The following is a 15,295-nucleotide window of genomic DNA, read 5'->3' as shown; positions in this document are numbered from 1 at the left end:
GTCTATGCCCCGTGCAGCCTGATAAATAACAGCTCTGCATTTTCTTTCGCCCTAAAGTAGTGGCAATCTACATCCACCTTTAAACTGAATGGCCAAGAGTACTGAGTCATTAAAATTAGGAATTAGAACTTAAATGCTGCTTGTGATGCCCTCGTATATACTACCTTTCCAGTCACACTTCTTCCAGGGTAGGCAGAACCTAAATGTCTGATATATAAAACTGTTTCAGGCCTTTTAGAAATACTAAAAAAGCAGAAACAGGGCATAAGCCCAATTCTCCCCTCCACCCCCCATAACATTTAAGCAAACGTGCCCAGTAGTAGGCCTTATTTGGTAAAACCAACCTCTCCTCTGTCTATTTTTTTCCCTAAAGCGTGTACCTTTTATTATGCTTTTTATTTTACCATATTAATTAATTGACATGGGACATTTGTATTAACTCTGAGATGGGAACCAGCAGAGTTTTTTTTGGGGGGGAAATGATAATCTCAGAGGTTCATCAGTTCACTGTATCTATGCTGCTCAAACTAAGAGTGGTGTGTTCTACAATGACATAGAGTTTGTTACACAGCACCTCAAAGCACATTGCAGGAGAGTGATTGTAAAGAGTGCTAACTATTATATTCTGTAAGTGCCCCGTGTAGACCCTGCTGCACACTCTAAATGGTACCTAGTTGAGTTAACATAATTCCGTTAACACATACTAGATACCTTTTAGAGCATTATCCAAAAGATATCTGTTGCATAAAGATGTTTATACAGTGCTCCCTGGGTTACGCAAGACCCAACTTACACAAATTTGCACTTACAGAAAAAGTTCCATAAGCCAGAAATAGGATTTTCCAGTTGCGGAAATTTTTGTGTAACTTATGGGTACATGTTTCCAACTTATGCAAAATTCGAGTTATGCAAGGCTTTTCGGAACGGAATGATTGCGTAAGTCAGGGGGGCATCTGTAATAGTTTCTGTGTTCTTTCTTTTGAGAGGAGAGAGTATTTGACTTCCTGAATTCCTGACTTGTGCAGGGGAGGGATTCAGATGATGTAGATTCACTGCATTAATATAAAGACCCCTAACTTTATGCCCATAGCTGCTAGTGTGATACAAGTTTTGCTCAAACCTATTTCCATGAGTAGATTCTAGTGGGTGGATGGATTGGTGGTGGGTTTTGTGACTTCTCTTCAACTTCTATGATAGTTGTTTAAGATGGGGGCGCGGGAGTTCTACTGCTAGACCTCTCATCGTCACTTCCCTTGCATTCCTTAAAGTTCATTGGAATACTACCTTTCTCATATTATTGAATAGTGGTCTAAATAATTACGTCTGGGTCATGCCATGTGGACAGTTCAGTCTGTAGCTTTCTGTTAAGGGCTTTTTTTGGTTCAAATAAACCATTACTTCAGTTGGAGCATGATGTGACCGTGTGATATTACCTATGTGGTGTTTGTAGTCTGTCAAAGGAGATGATATTAGATTTAATTATTATTACTATTTCAGAAAGTTTAAGTGAATGCACTTTTTATTCAGGTGCCTCTGTTTCAGTCCCACAGTCCTCGTGCTTATAGAGAGAAACAATGTCCTGGGTTTGTATCACTCTTGTTTAGCATCTGCAATAAGAAGACTCTAGAGTTCCAGACTCCTTCAGAGTGTTTGTTTTAAAAAGTGTTTTTGACTTTGGTTAGGACCATAGACTGTTTGTAACTTTCCTGCCATCAAAATCTCCTTTTAGGATAAGATATAGGTGTGTTTGACTTGGTTTATCAAGTGAAAGCTAGTGTGTTTGGAAAAGAAGTTGGTTGAGAGATAATGGCGTGTTACTCTTCAGTGCTGGAGACTGTTTTTTCCTTGAGGCCGCTTTTTCTTGTCCCTGTTTCAAAGTGTTTCCTATGGGCAGATATGTAATAGGGTTGCCTTTAGTTTTGTGTTGACTTTTTGTGTCTCTTAATCATATTTAGTCCTTTTGAGTTAAACTTCATATCTTCCACTGTAGGTTTTTACCTCCTTTCACAAAGATGAAAGTAAACTCTTTTGGGTAGTAAGATAAGTTTTTAATACTGAATTCTAATGCAACCAAAGTACATTTTGCTATATTAATTTGAATTGATTTAAAACAAAGAAAATGTTTTCTGAAACCACTTCATAATGACTAGAGTCACTGAGTAATAAGTAACTTCTTGATTTAATAGGATTTCAAAATGCCAGAACTTCCCACACAATGGAAATTCCATCTTCTGCCCAGTTCTAATTATACTATATAATAATTCAGCTAACTGTTGATTCATTCGTCTTCACTCATTCTTTTCCCCCTTCTCCTCTCATTTTAACCCTTCTGTGTTGTCTTTTACATATTTGTCCCCAAACTACCAATACTGTGTACCTCTCCTTGCCGTTGTAGACTTCCCGCCTTCTTGTGGCAGGTCTATGGAAGTGGAAGAGAACCCTTAGAATAAATAAACACCCACCTTTGATAGGCAACTAAACACCTCTGACCTATTTGAAGTCAATGGCAGAACTCCTAGTGATGTCAGTGAGGCCAAGATTTAATCCTCTGAGTTATGCTGGGGGGAGGGAATGTGGGGGTGGAGACTATCAAAGAACAGCGTCTATATTTCTTGTGTTCTTATGCAGACAAAAATCAATGTGGTCAATCCCCTCATTTGTTTCCCCATGGTGTCACGAACACATTTATTATTTCACTGGTTGGCCTCACACTATTAATGAACAACATTCTGTTGAATTATAGAAGATTAGGGTTGGAAGAGACCTCAGGAGGTCATCTAGTCCAGTGGTTCCCAAACTTTAACGACGTGTGAACCCCTTTCACTAAAATGTCAAGTCTCGCGAACCCCCTCCTAAAAATGAATATTTCCAGGGATTTTCTCCTTTACCTGAGTATAAATGATAAAAGCAGTGATCTTGGAAATATTAAATTTGTTTTTATAACATGCTTATTATGCACTATTAATTATTATTTATCATTACAGTATTTTTATTACATTATGAAAACAGCAACACTCTTCCAAGATCTCACTTTCCTATCTTGTATCACTTTGAATAAGCCTGTTATAAGACAAGGCTCCTATGTTTCATCAAGTAGTATCAGATGTGAAACAGCATGAAGGTTTTTAAGAAGCCAGCTCAAAGAGTTCCTCCTACACAAGCATTCAGGTCTTGAGCAGTCCAGGCAAACAACGAACGATACAACAAAGCTTAAACTTGTTCTTCATAATCATTTTAAAAACACCAAAAAAATATCCACCTCCCTTTCCATTACTTATAAGGAGTCTTGAAGTTTAAATCTCCTCAGTGTGATAGATATGCTTTCTTTGATCTGCTTAGCTCTTGAAAGTCCAGGTGCTCTAGGCTGCTGGCCCCATGCTGCCTGGGGTCCCTAGGGACAACTCTGTCCGCCACTAGAGAATTTTTCCCTTAGAACCCCCTGTAACATTTCGAGAACCCCAGTTTGGGAACCACTGATCTAGTCCAACCCCCTGCTCAAAGCAGGTCCAACCTCAACTAAATCATCCCAGCCAGGGCTTTGTCAATCCAGGCCTTAAAAACCTCTAAGGATGGAGATTCCACCACCTCCCTAGATAACTCATTCCAGTGCTTCACCATCCTCCTAGTGAAATAGTTTTTCCCGATATCCAATCTAGACCTCCCCTACTGCAACTTGAAACCATTGCTCCTTGTTTTGTCAACTGCCACCACTGAGAACAGCCTAGTTCCATCCTTTTTGGAACCTCCCTTCAGGTAGTTGAAGGCTGCTATCAAATCCCCCTTCACTCTTCTTTTCTGCAGACTAAATAAGCCCACCTCCTTCAGCCTGTCCTCATAAGTCATGTGCCCCAGCTCCCTAATAATTTTGGTTGTCCTGTGCTGGACTCTCTCCAATTTGTCCACATCCTTTCTGTAGTGGGGGTCCCAAATCTGGATGCAATACTCCAGATGTGGCCTCACCAGTGTTGAATAGAGGGGAATAATCACTTTCCTCGATCTTCTGGCAATACTCCTACTAATGCAGCCGAACATGCCGTTAGCCTTCTTGACAACAAGGGCACATTGTTGACTCATATTGAGCTTCTCGTCCACTGCCTTTTCTGCAGAACTGCCGCTTAGCCGGTTGGTCCCCAGCCTGTTGTAGTGCATGGGAATCTTCCGTCTTAAGTACAGGACTCTGCACTTGTCCTTTTTTAATCTTATCAGATTTCTTTTAGCCCAATCATCCAATTTGTCTAGGTCACTCTGGACCCTATCCCTACCCTCCAGCATATCAACCTCTCCCCCCAGCTTAGTGTCGTCCGCAGACTTGCTGAGGGTGCAATCCATCCCATCATCCAGATCATTAATAAAGATGTTGAACAAAACAGGCCCCAGGACCAACCTCTGGGGCACTCCGCTTGACACTGGCTGCAAAATGGACAGTGAGCCATTGATGATCACTACCCATTGAGCCCGACAATCTAGCCAGCGTTCTATCCAGTCCATACTTCTTTTAACTTGCTGGTAAGAATACTGTGGGAGGCTGTATCAAAAGCTTTGCTAAAGCCAAGGTATATCATATCCACCACTTCCCCATATCCACAGAGCCAGTTATCTCCTCATAAAAGGCAATCAGGTTGGTCAGGCATGATGTGACCTTGGTGAATCCATGTTGACTGTTCCTGATCACCTTTCTCTCCTCCAGGTGCTTCAAAATGGATTCCTTGAGGACTTTTTCTGTGAGTTTTCTGGGTACTGAGGTGAGGCTGACCAGTCTGTAGTTCTCTGAATTCTCCTTCTTCCCTTTTTAAAGATGAGCACTACATTAGCCTTTTTCCAGTCATCCAGGACCTCCCCGGATCGCCATGAGTTTTCAGAGATAATGGCCAATGGCTCTGTAATTGCATTCGCCATCTCCTTTAGCACCCTTGGATGCATTAGATCTGGACCCATGGACTTGTGCATATCCAGCTTTTCTAAATAGTCCTTAACCTGGTCTTTCACCACTGAGGGCTGCTCACCTCCTCCCCATACTGTGCTGCCTAGTGCAGCAGTCTGGGAGCTGACCTTGTCTGTGAAGAGTGAGGCAAAAAAAACATTGAGTACTTTAGCTTTTTCTACATTATCTGTCACTAGGTTGCCTCCCTCATTCACTTTCCCGGACCACCTTCTTGTTGCTAACATACTGTGATAGACCCAGGCCAGTTGGGAACAGCAGAGTAGTAGAAGGGAGATATACTGGCCACTGGATAAGCAGTTTTCTGTTCCCTGAGTGACCAGAGCAGGGGCTGCGCCAGACTAATGAGAACACCTGACTCCAGTTAACCTGCTAAGAGTCATGTGAAGCTGTTAAGCACCTGACTCTAATTAAGGCCCCTCTGAAAGGGCTCACTCCAGTCAGGCCAGAGGGAGCTAGGGAGCCAGAACAGAGGAAGTGCGTGTGAGGAGCTGGAGGCAAGAGGCGCAAGAAGCTGAGAGTGAGTAGGCATACTGCTGGAGGACTGAGAAGTGTAAGCGTTATCAGACATCAGGAGGAAGGTCCAGTGGTGAGGATAAAGAAGGTGTTGGGAGGAGGCCATGGGGAAGTAGCCCAAGGAGTTGTAGCTGTCGCGCAACTGTACCAGGAGGCACTCTAGACAGCTGCAGTCCACAGGGCCCTGGGCTGGAACCCAGAGTAGAGGGTGGGTCCGGATTCCCCCCAAACCTCCCAACTTCTGATCAAACACAGGAGGAATGGACCTGGACTGTGGCTTCTACCAGAGGGGAAGGTCTCTGGCCTGTTTTTTCCTGACCCACAGGGTGAATCTGTGAGGTGAGAAAATCCGCCAATAAGTGCGGGACACACCAGGGTAGAGGAGGAACTTTGTCACAATACCCATAGAAACCCTTCTTGGTACCCTTCATATCCCTTGCTAGCCGCAACTCCAGTTGTGTTTTGGCCTTCCCGATTACACTCTGGCATGCTTGAGCAATATCTTTATACTCCTCCCTAGTCATCTGTCCAAGTTTCCACATCTTGTAAGCTCCCTTTTTGTGTTTAAGCTCACCAAAGATTTCTCTGTTAAGCCAAGCTGGTTGCCTGCCATATTTGCTATTCTTTCTGCACATTGGGATGGTTTGTTCCTGTGCCCTCAATAAGGTTTCTTTAAAATACAGCCAGCTCTCCTGGACTCCTTTCCCCTTCCTGTGACTTTGCACTCTATATGATTTTATGAAAATATGCTAATATAACTGGAATATGCTTCATGCAAAAGGTCTCTTGTAAGGTATTGTTACAAAGCTTATAATCTACTGAGTGTGATCATCCTATTTGTAAAAATGTACCACTCTTGTATCTGAACCTAGAAATATGAAATATAACTCGGAGGGCCTATTGTAATTATGCAAAGTATGGGCCATTAATAGTGGCTTGGAATCTTGATTAATCAGGACAATTGACTGCAGATGGCTCTGTTTTACCTGTTAAGTCTTCTTATATACCTGTGTTGGCAAGTGGGCAATGAAGTCTTACAGTGACATGTGATCATCTCACCTGAACTGGAATCCATCTTTAACCTGGTGCTTTTCCACTGAGGTGGGGGGGGACGACCCAGAAGGACAAAAGATTCCCGCCTTATGCAAAAGATATATAAAAGAGTGGAACAGAGAAAAGAGGAGAGCCATCATGAGGAATCCCCCAGCTACCACCTGAGCTGGAACAAGGGCTGTACCAGGGGACATAGGCAGCGAGTTACATTCTTTTGTGGTGCCTGGGCTTGAGGAATATTCAAGGCCAGGGGTCCTGCTCCACCAATATTTGGAGCTGGGTCTCTCCCCCGGCCCTGCCTGGAGCGGGCCCTGGCCCCTGCCTGCCACCCCTGCCCCCGCATCCCTGCCTGAAAGAAAGCGGCGTGCGCCTCTCCTGTTCCTGCTTGTGCTGCCAATGTAGCACATTTCAATGCGGAACGGTCTCCCGGCATCAACTGCTGTCTGCTGCCCCATGGTCCTAGTGCCCCCCATCCACTAATGGCAGGGCAGGCTGCCCTTACTGTGCCCTTCCGCCCTAGCCCTGAGCCTCTCCAATGCCCCAAGCCCCCTATCCCTAGTCCTCATCCCCCACACCCTAATCCTCTGCCCCAGCCCTGAGCCCCCTCCTGCATCATGAACCCCTCACCCTCCTGCACCCTAATCTTCTGCTCCAGCTCTGAGCCCCTCCTGCATCATGAACCTCTCATCCTCAGCCCCACAGCCCTCACCCCAAACCTCTGTCCTAGCCCTGAGCCCCCTCCCATGCCCTAAACCCCTCAGCCCTCACCCCTGCACTCCGTCCCAGAGCCTGCACCCCTACCCCCTCCTGCACACCCACTCTCTGCCCCAGTCCAGAGCTGCACCCGGCACCCAACTCTATCCCAGAACCTGCACCCCAGATCCCCTCCCCCACCCAAACTCTCTCCCAGAGCCTTAGGCAGGTGGGGGGTGGAGGTTGGGGGGGGTGAGTTCTCGGCACCACCAAAATTTCTACAAACCTGCCACCCATGCCAGGGGAAAGGATTATGTCCAGTCGTTTTGAAACATCTTTCAGGGTGAGCTATTATCTGTACTCAATTGTATTACTGTATTCGGCTTAGATTTGCGTGTTTTATTTTATTTTGCTTGGTAACTCACTTTGTTCTGTCTGTTACTACTTAGAACCACTTAAATCCTACTTTCTGTATTTAATAAAATCACTTTTTACTTATTAATTAACCCAGAGTATGTATTAATACCTGGGGCGGGGGAGGTGGGGCGAGGGGGAACAGCTGGGCATAGCTCTTAGTGTTATAGAGGGTGAACAATTCATGAGTTTACAATGTATAAACTTTATACAGGGTAAAATAGATGTATTTGGGTTTAGACCCCATTGGGAGTTGAGCATCTGAGTGTTAAAGGCAGGAACACTTCTGTGAGCTGCTTTCAGTTAAGTCTGCAGCTTTAGGGCAAGTAATTCAGACCCTGGGTCTGTGTTGGAGCAGACGGGAGTGTCTGGCTCAGCAAGGCAGGGTGCTGGGGTCCCGAGCTGGCAGGGGAAGCTGGGGCAGAAGTAGTCTTGGCACATCAGGTGGCAGCTCCCAGGGGGTTTCTGTGATTCAACTCGTCATAGTCTCCACATTAGCCTCCCATGGGATCCTGCCCATCAGTTCCCTGAGGGTGTCAAAATCTGCTTTTCTGAAGTCCAGGGTCGGTATTCTGCTGCTCTCCTTTCTTTCTTTTGTCAGGATCCTGAACTTGACCATCTCATGATCTCTGCTGCACAGGTTGCCACCCACTTCTACTTCCCCTATCAATTCTTCCTTGCTTGTGAGCAGCAGGACGAGAGGAGCATGGCCCCTTGTTGGTTTCTCCAGCATTTGCACTGGGAAGTTGTCCCCAACACTCTCCAAACACTTCCTGGATTGTCTGTGCCCTGCTGTATTGCTCTCCCAGCAGATGTCAGGGTGATTGAAGTTCCCCATGAGAAGCTGAGCTTTAGTTATGTTGATATATCTTTAGAGATAAGTAAAGTCTTTTATGATCTGTCTAATGTTGCCGTTTGAAGCTCAGTCTCACTGCAGCAGAATTCTTAGGGGATTTCCCCCCTCTCCCCCCGTTTCTTTGATGAGCTTGGCTAGATGCCAGGGGTTGCTACAAGTGTGCTGCAGCTTTCTCCTTGAGAATCAGTTTCTTCCTCTTTCATTCACTTAGGACACAAGGTACTTCTTGCTTCTCACAGATCTGAGAATTAAGATTCTGATAAAAGAATTGTGTCTGAAGAGAGAACTCTAGTGATATTTTATGTTCCATTTTCTTAATTCCTCTCTAATGTACCATCTGTGTCTCCTTTGTTTCAGAATTGCAGTGGAAAAGTCTTGGACAATCAGTATATGAAAGACAAGTCAGCTACATAGATCCTTTCTTTAGAAAGTGTCCAGACCTCTTTCTTGTGTGTTTTAAAAATAGTGCTTTTTGACTATAATGTATCTGGTTCTTCCTCCTCCTACTGAAAAGTTACAAAACCCTGTATGCTTTCCTCAATTATTTCTTCTTCATGGGTGTCCAGATTAAAGACTTCCTTTCCTAAAACTGACACCAGCATGGTGTTACTTTTCTCAAGGTTTTCTGGAAGACTTTTTTTCTTGGGTTGTGTGCCCTCTCTCTCTCTCTCTCTCTCTCTCTCTTTTGTTTTGCATTTTCTCTCCCCCCCCCAGTTTTGCAACAACCTTTTAACTTGCTCTGTCGGAGTATAATTGCTCTGGAAGTTCCTTGGAGACCCGCCTCTTATGGATACACAATTTCTGTGACTTGAATTTTTGTTTTTGTTTTCATCTCTGATGATTCTGGATATTATCAGAGAAATATGTTTTATATAAAAAATGGATTTGCCATTAGTTTAACCTACCGCTTGAAAAGCTGTGTGTTTGGGTAGGTGATTTGTTACTTTCCCTAAGCTCTTGGTCACAGACGGTTGATGTTTATTTCTGTGGAAAACTGGCTTTTACAATAGTGGTAGTAGGGTGGGGTTTTTTTTGTTTTTGTTAGAGCTGGGAGCCCATCAGTGGTATCTTGTAGTCACAAGTCAGATTTGTTTGATTAAATTCTTTGTGTGTACTCTTTCTCAAATCAGGATTGGTTTAATTTAAATAGTTAATTTTGCAGAAATGTGGCAAATGTCAGGAAGCAACAGATGGCACAACCTAGAAATCAGACATTTTTGCAGCATGTTTAAGTAGATTATGTTGTGAGCTGACTTGCTTTATGTGTGAGGGAGAGGGTCTATTTTCCATTCCATAGGCATATTTAATGCAAAGAAGGAGAAAAGCAAAGTTATAGTCAACTTGCCAGTTCCATTCTGAGTTCTAATTGAAGATTGGCTGCAATCAACTTCTGGAATGTAACTAAGAATTTCATGGTTCATGTTCTGCTGTACAAGAGAACAGATTAGATTTGCTTATGTATGCCATGGAACAAATACCTGTATTGTTTCAGTGCTGAATAGTTGGTGCTAACAATTTTGAGACTGGATTTTCTGGTTTAGATAGATGAAGTGGGAAAAACAGAACTATTTGTGTCTTCCAGGCCACATCGTAATATAAGGGTTCTAATGAAAATGATGTGATTTATTTTAAAGCAGGGGTCAGCAACCTCTGGCGGGCCGGGCCGGTTTGTTTACCTGCCACGTCGGCAGGTTTGGCCGATTGCGGCTCCCACTGACTGTGGTTCGCCGTCTCAGGCCAATGGGGGCTGTGGGAAGCTGAGGGATCTGCTGGTTGCGGCTTCCCGCTGCCCCCATTGGCCTGGAGTGGCGAACTGCGGCAGTGGGAGCCGCAATCAGCCGAACCTGCAGATGCGTCAGGTAAACAAACCAGCACCCTGGCGAGCCGCGTGCCAGAGGATGCCGACTGCTGTTTTAAAGTATGAAAAGCAAAACTGGAAATCTAGATCTCTGCAGATATTTTCAGTCTAAACATACTCCAATTGGTCTGTCTTTCAAATACACGTGCACAAAGAATTGCACAACGCACCTCTAAGCATGGATTTGCTGCTTCTGAAGATTAAAATCTTGTGAAATACCTTCATTTGTTTTCCTAAATTGGCACATATGGCCTTGTAATCTGGGACATGAAAATATTAATCTGTTGTCAGTGATCATCTCTTTGTAAAGTTCACATCCCTGAAGGACTGTGGACTTGATTCAAGCCTTTAAAAAGGGATTAGGTGAACTAATGTTTTGTCTGACAGAAGGATTCCCAGCTAAGCTTCCCATCAAAGTATCTGGCTGCTGCTTCTTTTCGTTTGTTTAGGTGTTTGAATTGGATAGTTCTGGAAGTCATCTAAACTTAACCAGCTCAGTTAATAGAACAGGAGTACCTGTGGCACCTTAGGGTACGCCTTCACTACCTGCCATATTGGCGGGTAGCAATTGATTGCTCGGGGATCGATATATCGCGGTCTCATCTAGACGCGATATATCGATCCCCGAAGCACTTATATCGATTCCGTAATTCCACCAACCCGAACAGAGTTGTGGGATCGACGGGGGAGCCGTGGACATCGATCCCGCGCTGTGAGGACGGTGAGTAATTTGAGCTTAGATACTTCAACTTCAGCTATGTTATTCACGTAGCTGAAGTTGCGTATCTAAGATCAATTTTCCCCCGTAGTGTAGACCAGCCTTTAGAGACTAATAAAGTACTCTTGTTCTTTTTGCGGATACAGACTAACACAGCTGCTACTCTGGAGCCCAGTTAGTGACTTCATAAATCATTCTTTTTCACTTAAAATATCTTATTGGTAACACTTGTATTGCCTGACATTGACTGAAGCTACACATCTCAACTGTGCTTAATTTTTATATCTTCAATAAAATCTTAGTTTGCTTTCTCTGGACTTCTATTCATCCTGACTTTTTTTTCCTTTCTGTCGGGCCCAAGTACACTGTAGGATCTTCCTGGAAAGTTTAGACTATATCTGAGATCTGAAATGATAATGTGAGCATGGAAGATATTCTGTCTGTCTGTTTAATGGAGGGTCCTGCTTTTGAGGATGGTACCAGTAGAATTGGTAGGTCATATTATACATAAATCAATGTTGGAAAAAGCTAGGTTTGAGATGACATCCTTTTCTTGCTTGCGAGCCTTGGTTGGCATGTCTTTTTTTTTTTTTTAATCCTTGATTGATAAATAGATGCACAAGGTTGTTTATCCACGATTCCATTTTGTAGCAATTTAAGTTAATGCCTAGATACTACATTGAGTCAAATGTTTTGTACATGTCTGTAAAGCAGTCTAATATCTGCCTTTGTACTTTTTACATGATTATGCATCTATGGGATTAAATAATGGGTCTAATTCACTCCAGCTTCTTGGAAGAGTTGACAGTAGTAGAAAGCTTGCCCAAGATGAGCGACTTTTCAAAATCAGTAGCCTCTCCCCCTGCCCCAATTTTGCTTTTCTGGGCTGTTAGTGCACACTTTGGGAACACCGAGATGCAGGGAGTGAAGTCACACGGGCCTGCAGCTCTCCCAGTCTAGGAGCTATCATCTTCATGAAAGCAGGTTCTGCTTTCTAGGGACTCGGCATGGCTAGGGCAGCTGATTCAATATAGCTAATAGACTTGATGGCCAGAAGTGGCCATCATGACTATCTAGTCTGACTTCCTGCACATTGCAGGCCACAGAACCTCACCCATCCCCTCCTGTTTAATAGACCTATAACCTCTGGTTGAGTTACTGAAGTCCTCAAATCATGGTTTAAAGACTTCAAGTTATAGAGAATCCACCATTTACACTAGTTTAAACCTGCAAGTGACCCATGCCCCATGCTGCAGAGGAAAGCGTCACATCTGGTGCAAATAGCATCATCTGTCCCACCCAGGGTAAACTTGAGTTTCTCTCTCTCTCTCTCTCTCCCACATGCTGAACCTGATCCTGTGTTACCAGGATCCTGACACGTTTATGGAGAGGAAAACTCTAGGAAGTGATCTCTGCTCTTGTGATCTCTTTGTTCACCCTTCTATTCAACCCTCCTGGTTTTAAGAGGAGTTGAGGCATGGGAGCATGGAGGTGGGTGTTACAAGGCTTTGGAATTCACCCACTGTGTCTCTTGTTGTATCTAAACCAGTGACCCTGAAACTTGTCACCTGTTTGGGCTTACTGATTTTGAATGAAATCTGGTATCTTCTAAGGCTCAATAGAAAAACCTGCCATGAAATTCTATATTTATACATGCATTTTGAGTAGGCTGCAGTTCTCCGTAAATCAGTGGCAATAGTTTTACTTCTGATTTTCTGACTGCTGTTTCCCTTAGTACAATATTCTCAAGAGGCTACTAGTAGACTGCTGTTTTCCTTCCCTCCACTATAGAAAAGTTCAATGAATAATGCAACCATCACATTTTAACTCAAAACAAATATAAAAAAAGGGTGTAGGGCTGGGGGCCAGGGCTGCTCTTTCCAGTGGGCCAGGTAAAAATTTAAAAACAGCTACACACTGAGTGAGGAGGAAACAATATTCTTTCCTACTGGTTACTGAGATCATATTAAAACTGTGCTACTTGGTGGTGGCTATAGGCGGCAAACTGAATGGGGTAATAGTGATAAAACTGGGGCAGGCATCTAGATCCTATAGTGATAGGTGTCTTGCAGATTTTATAGTGTGTTTATGGAGGGCACCTTAGTATATAGGTTCTGCTATAGCAGGTGTTAAAAGCTCTTGTCTTGTTAAGATAACTGTTGGAATACTCACTGACCTGAGAGCTGTGGAGATGTACAATAAGATTAATTTTGTTTTGCACAGTTCTTCTAAAGTCACTGACTTCAGAGGCCAGAATTGCAGAACTGCATGTATTCAGAAAGCTTGTGTGCCTGGGCTGAATTTTCACACTCAGTCAATTATAACTGAGTATGAAGTCATGGTACCTGCAAACATAAATAGTCAATTAGATGCAACTGACCTATTACACATACAGAGCCTAGCTCTGATGCTGTGTCCTTTTGATTTTTGCTTTTGAAGCTTGCTTGTGATAGTATGAGGTGATTGTTAATTTCATTCACAGTTCATTATAACTGATTACACAACTTGACTGAACTAATATGCACACATTTTTGCTTTTACAACTTGCATACAGTTTCTGAAAACATAGCATCAAAAGTCTTGTTTAATAGCCCATTAGTAAAAGTCACCAGTGCATAAGGCAAGTAACCTTCGGACTTGGCAATTTGTTTTCACTGCAATATTATTGCACTTATTAGCAAAAGTATAGAAAAGTTGAAGATACTGTAAATGGTAGGTTTACCCCCTTGAGTGCTGCGTCCTTTTGATTTTTGTTTTTGAAACTTGCTTGTGAAACTAGGCTCTTTGTTATTAATGGTTTAGTTCAATTTGTTAATTTTTTTTTTTTAATCTTTGCCAGGACGAGAGCAATTTCATGGCCTTGGTTCTATGTACTGTAGAGGAGCAGCTGCTGTGATCCTTACATATGATGTAAACAACTTGCAAAGCCTGATAGAACTGGAAGATAGATTCTTGGCGCTGACCGACACAGCTAGCACCGACTGTATCTTTGCTATTGTTGGAAACAAAGTTGACCTCACAAATGAATATGCCTTATTACTAGAAACAGAAGAGGAAAATAGACCTGAAAAGCCTGTCACCGGTTGCATCTCTACCAAGGTCCAAAAACAAGTCCACCTGGATGATGCTGTTGCACTCTACAAAAAGATATTGAAATACAAAATGTTGGATGAGAAGGATGTTCCAGCAGCTGAGAAAATGTGCTTTGAGACCAGCGCAAAAACAGGCTATAAGGTGGACTACCTCTTTGAAACCATATTTGATATGGTAGTACCAATAATTTTACGACAGCAAGCTGAGGGGCCACTACAAACTGTAGAAATAACCAATTACAAGTCAGCAAAAAGGACAAAATCTGGTTGTTGTGCCTAAAACATTGATGATGTGGGGTGTGAGGGTATTATGTCTGTATGTGGTGCTAGTGATCATGAAGTTAGAGATGCTTACAGTTTGAGCAGAAAGGGAAAATCAAGGAATAAATGATCTAGAATGAAGTATGCAGAACAACTAATCTTTTGAAAATTAAAGGCTTTTGAAAAGTCTAATCTAATTTATTTATAAAAACAAAAATCTGAATTAAATCATGCGGGAAGCCTTGTAAATTTCATAGGGCCCTTGGGGTGGAGGAGAGATCATAATGAATGTGCGGAAGTGGGAATCTATGCTATGGTACTGTTTCCATACAGATCGGTACTGACAATCAGTTAAACACTCTCAAAGGAGTCCTACTTTATTTTTTAGAAAGCATTATATTCTCCACATTTAGTATGCAACATCTAAACTTTCACTGGATGTAACTTTCACTTTTGTAGTGGATGTGACTTTCACTTTAAAAAATCATTCATTTTCTTCTGGGGACTATTTAGATGCTGGGTACTTTTTTAAGCTTTACACATTATTTTTTTTCCAGAATATAAATTATATAGAAAAGTCACTAATCAAGCAATTCAATTATCCTTTTGTACCAGATACCGCAATATAAGATGTACTATTAAAGTTACTATGGAAATGAATTGTTCATTGAGGATTTATTAATGTACATTCTGCTACCTTAGCAATCATGCCTTCTCTACATTAACCAGGGACAACACTGTTCTGTGCTACTTATAGCTAAAAACTGCAAAGGGGATAGGAAAAAATATATTGGCACTTACACTCCTGCTTCACTTACACTCCCACATAAAGTATTTGATATACTTCCATGTTCCTACCCCCTCTCAGCTGGGGTCAGGAAAAATTGCAGTTCTA

The 15,295-nt window shown here is 42.8% G+C and overlaps 1 protein-coding gene across 1 annotated transcript in view; it reads left to right on the top strand.

Moving 5' to 3' along the window:
- The window catches only part of RAB20 (RAB20, member RAS oncogene family), a 43,574-nt gene extending 28,514 nt beyond the window's left edge, over positions 1 to 15,060 (top strand). Inside the window, exon 2 of the mRNA XM_030568540.1 lies at positions 13,887 to 15,060. Coding sequence (XP_030424400.1) covers positions 13,887 to 14,419 — 533 coding nt within the window. The 3' untranslated portion in view covers positions 14,420 to 15,060. The remainder of the gene's footprint in view (positions 1 to 13,886) is intronic.
- Positions 15,061 to 15,295: the final 235 nt, after the last annotated feature.

Source organism: Gopherus evgoodei, chromosome 1, assembly GCF_007399415.2.
Source record: "Gopherus evgoodei ecotype Sinaloan lineage chromosome 1, rGopEvg1_v1.p, whole genome shotgun sequence".
In the NCBI taxonomy this organism is placed as follows: domain Eukaryota; kingdom Metazoa; phylum Chordata; order Testudines; family Testudinidae; genus Gopherus; species Gopherus evgoodei.
The sequence above is the reverse complement of the archived record's forward strand: the minus strand, read 5'-3'. Positions and strand labels throughout refer to the sequence as shown.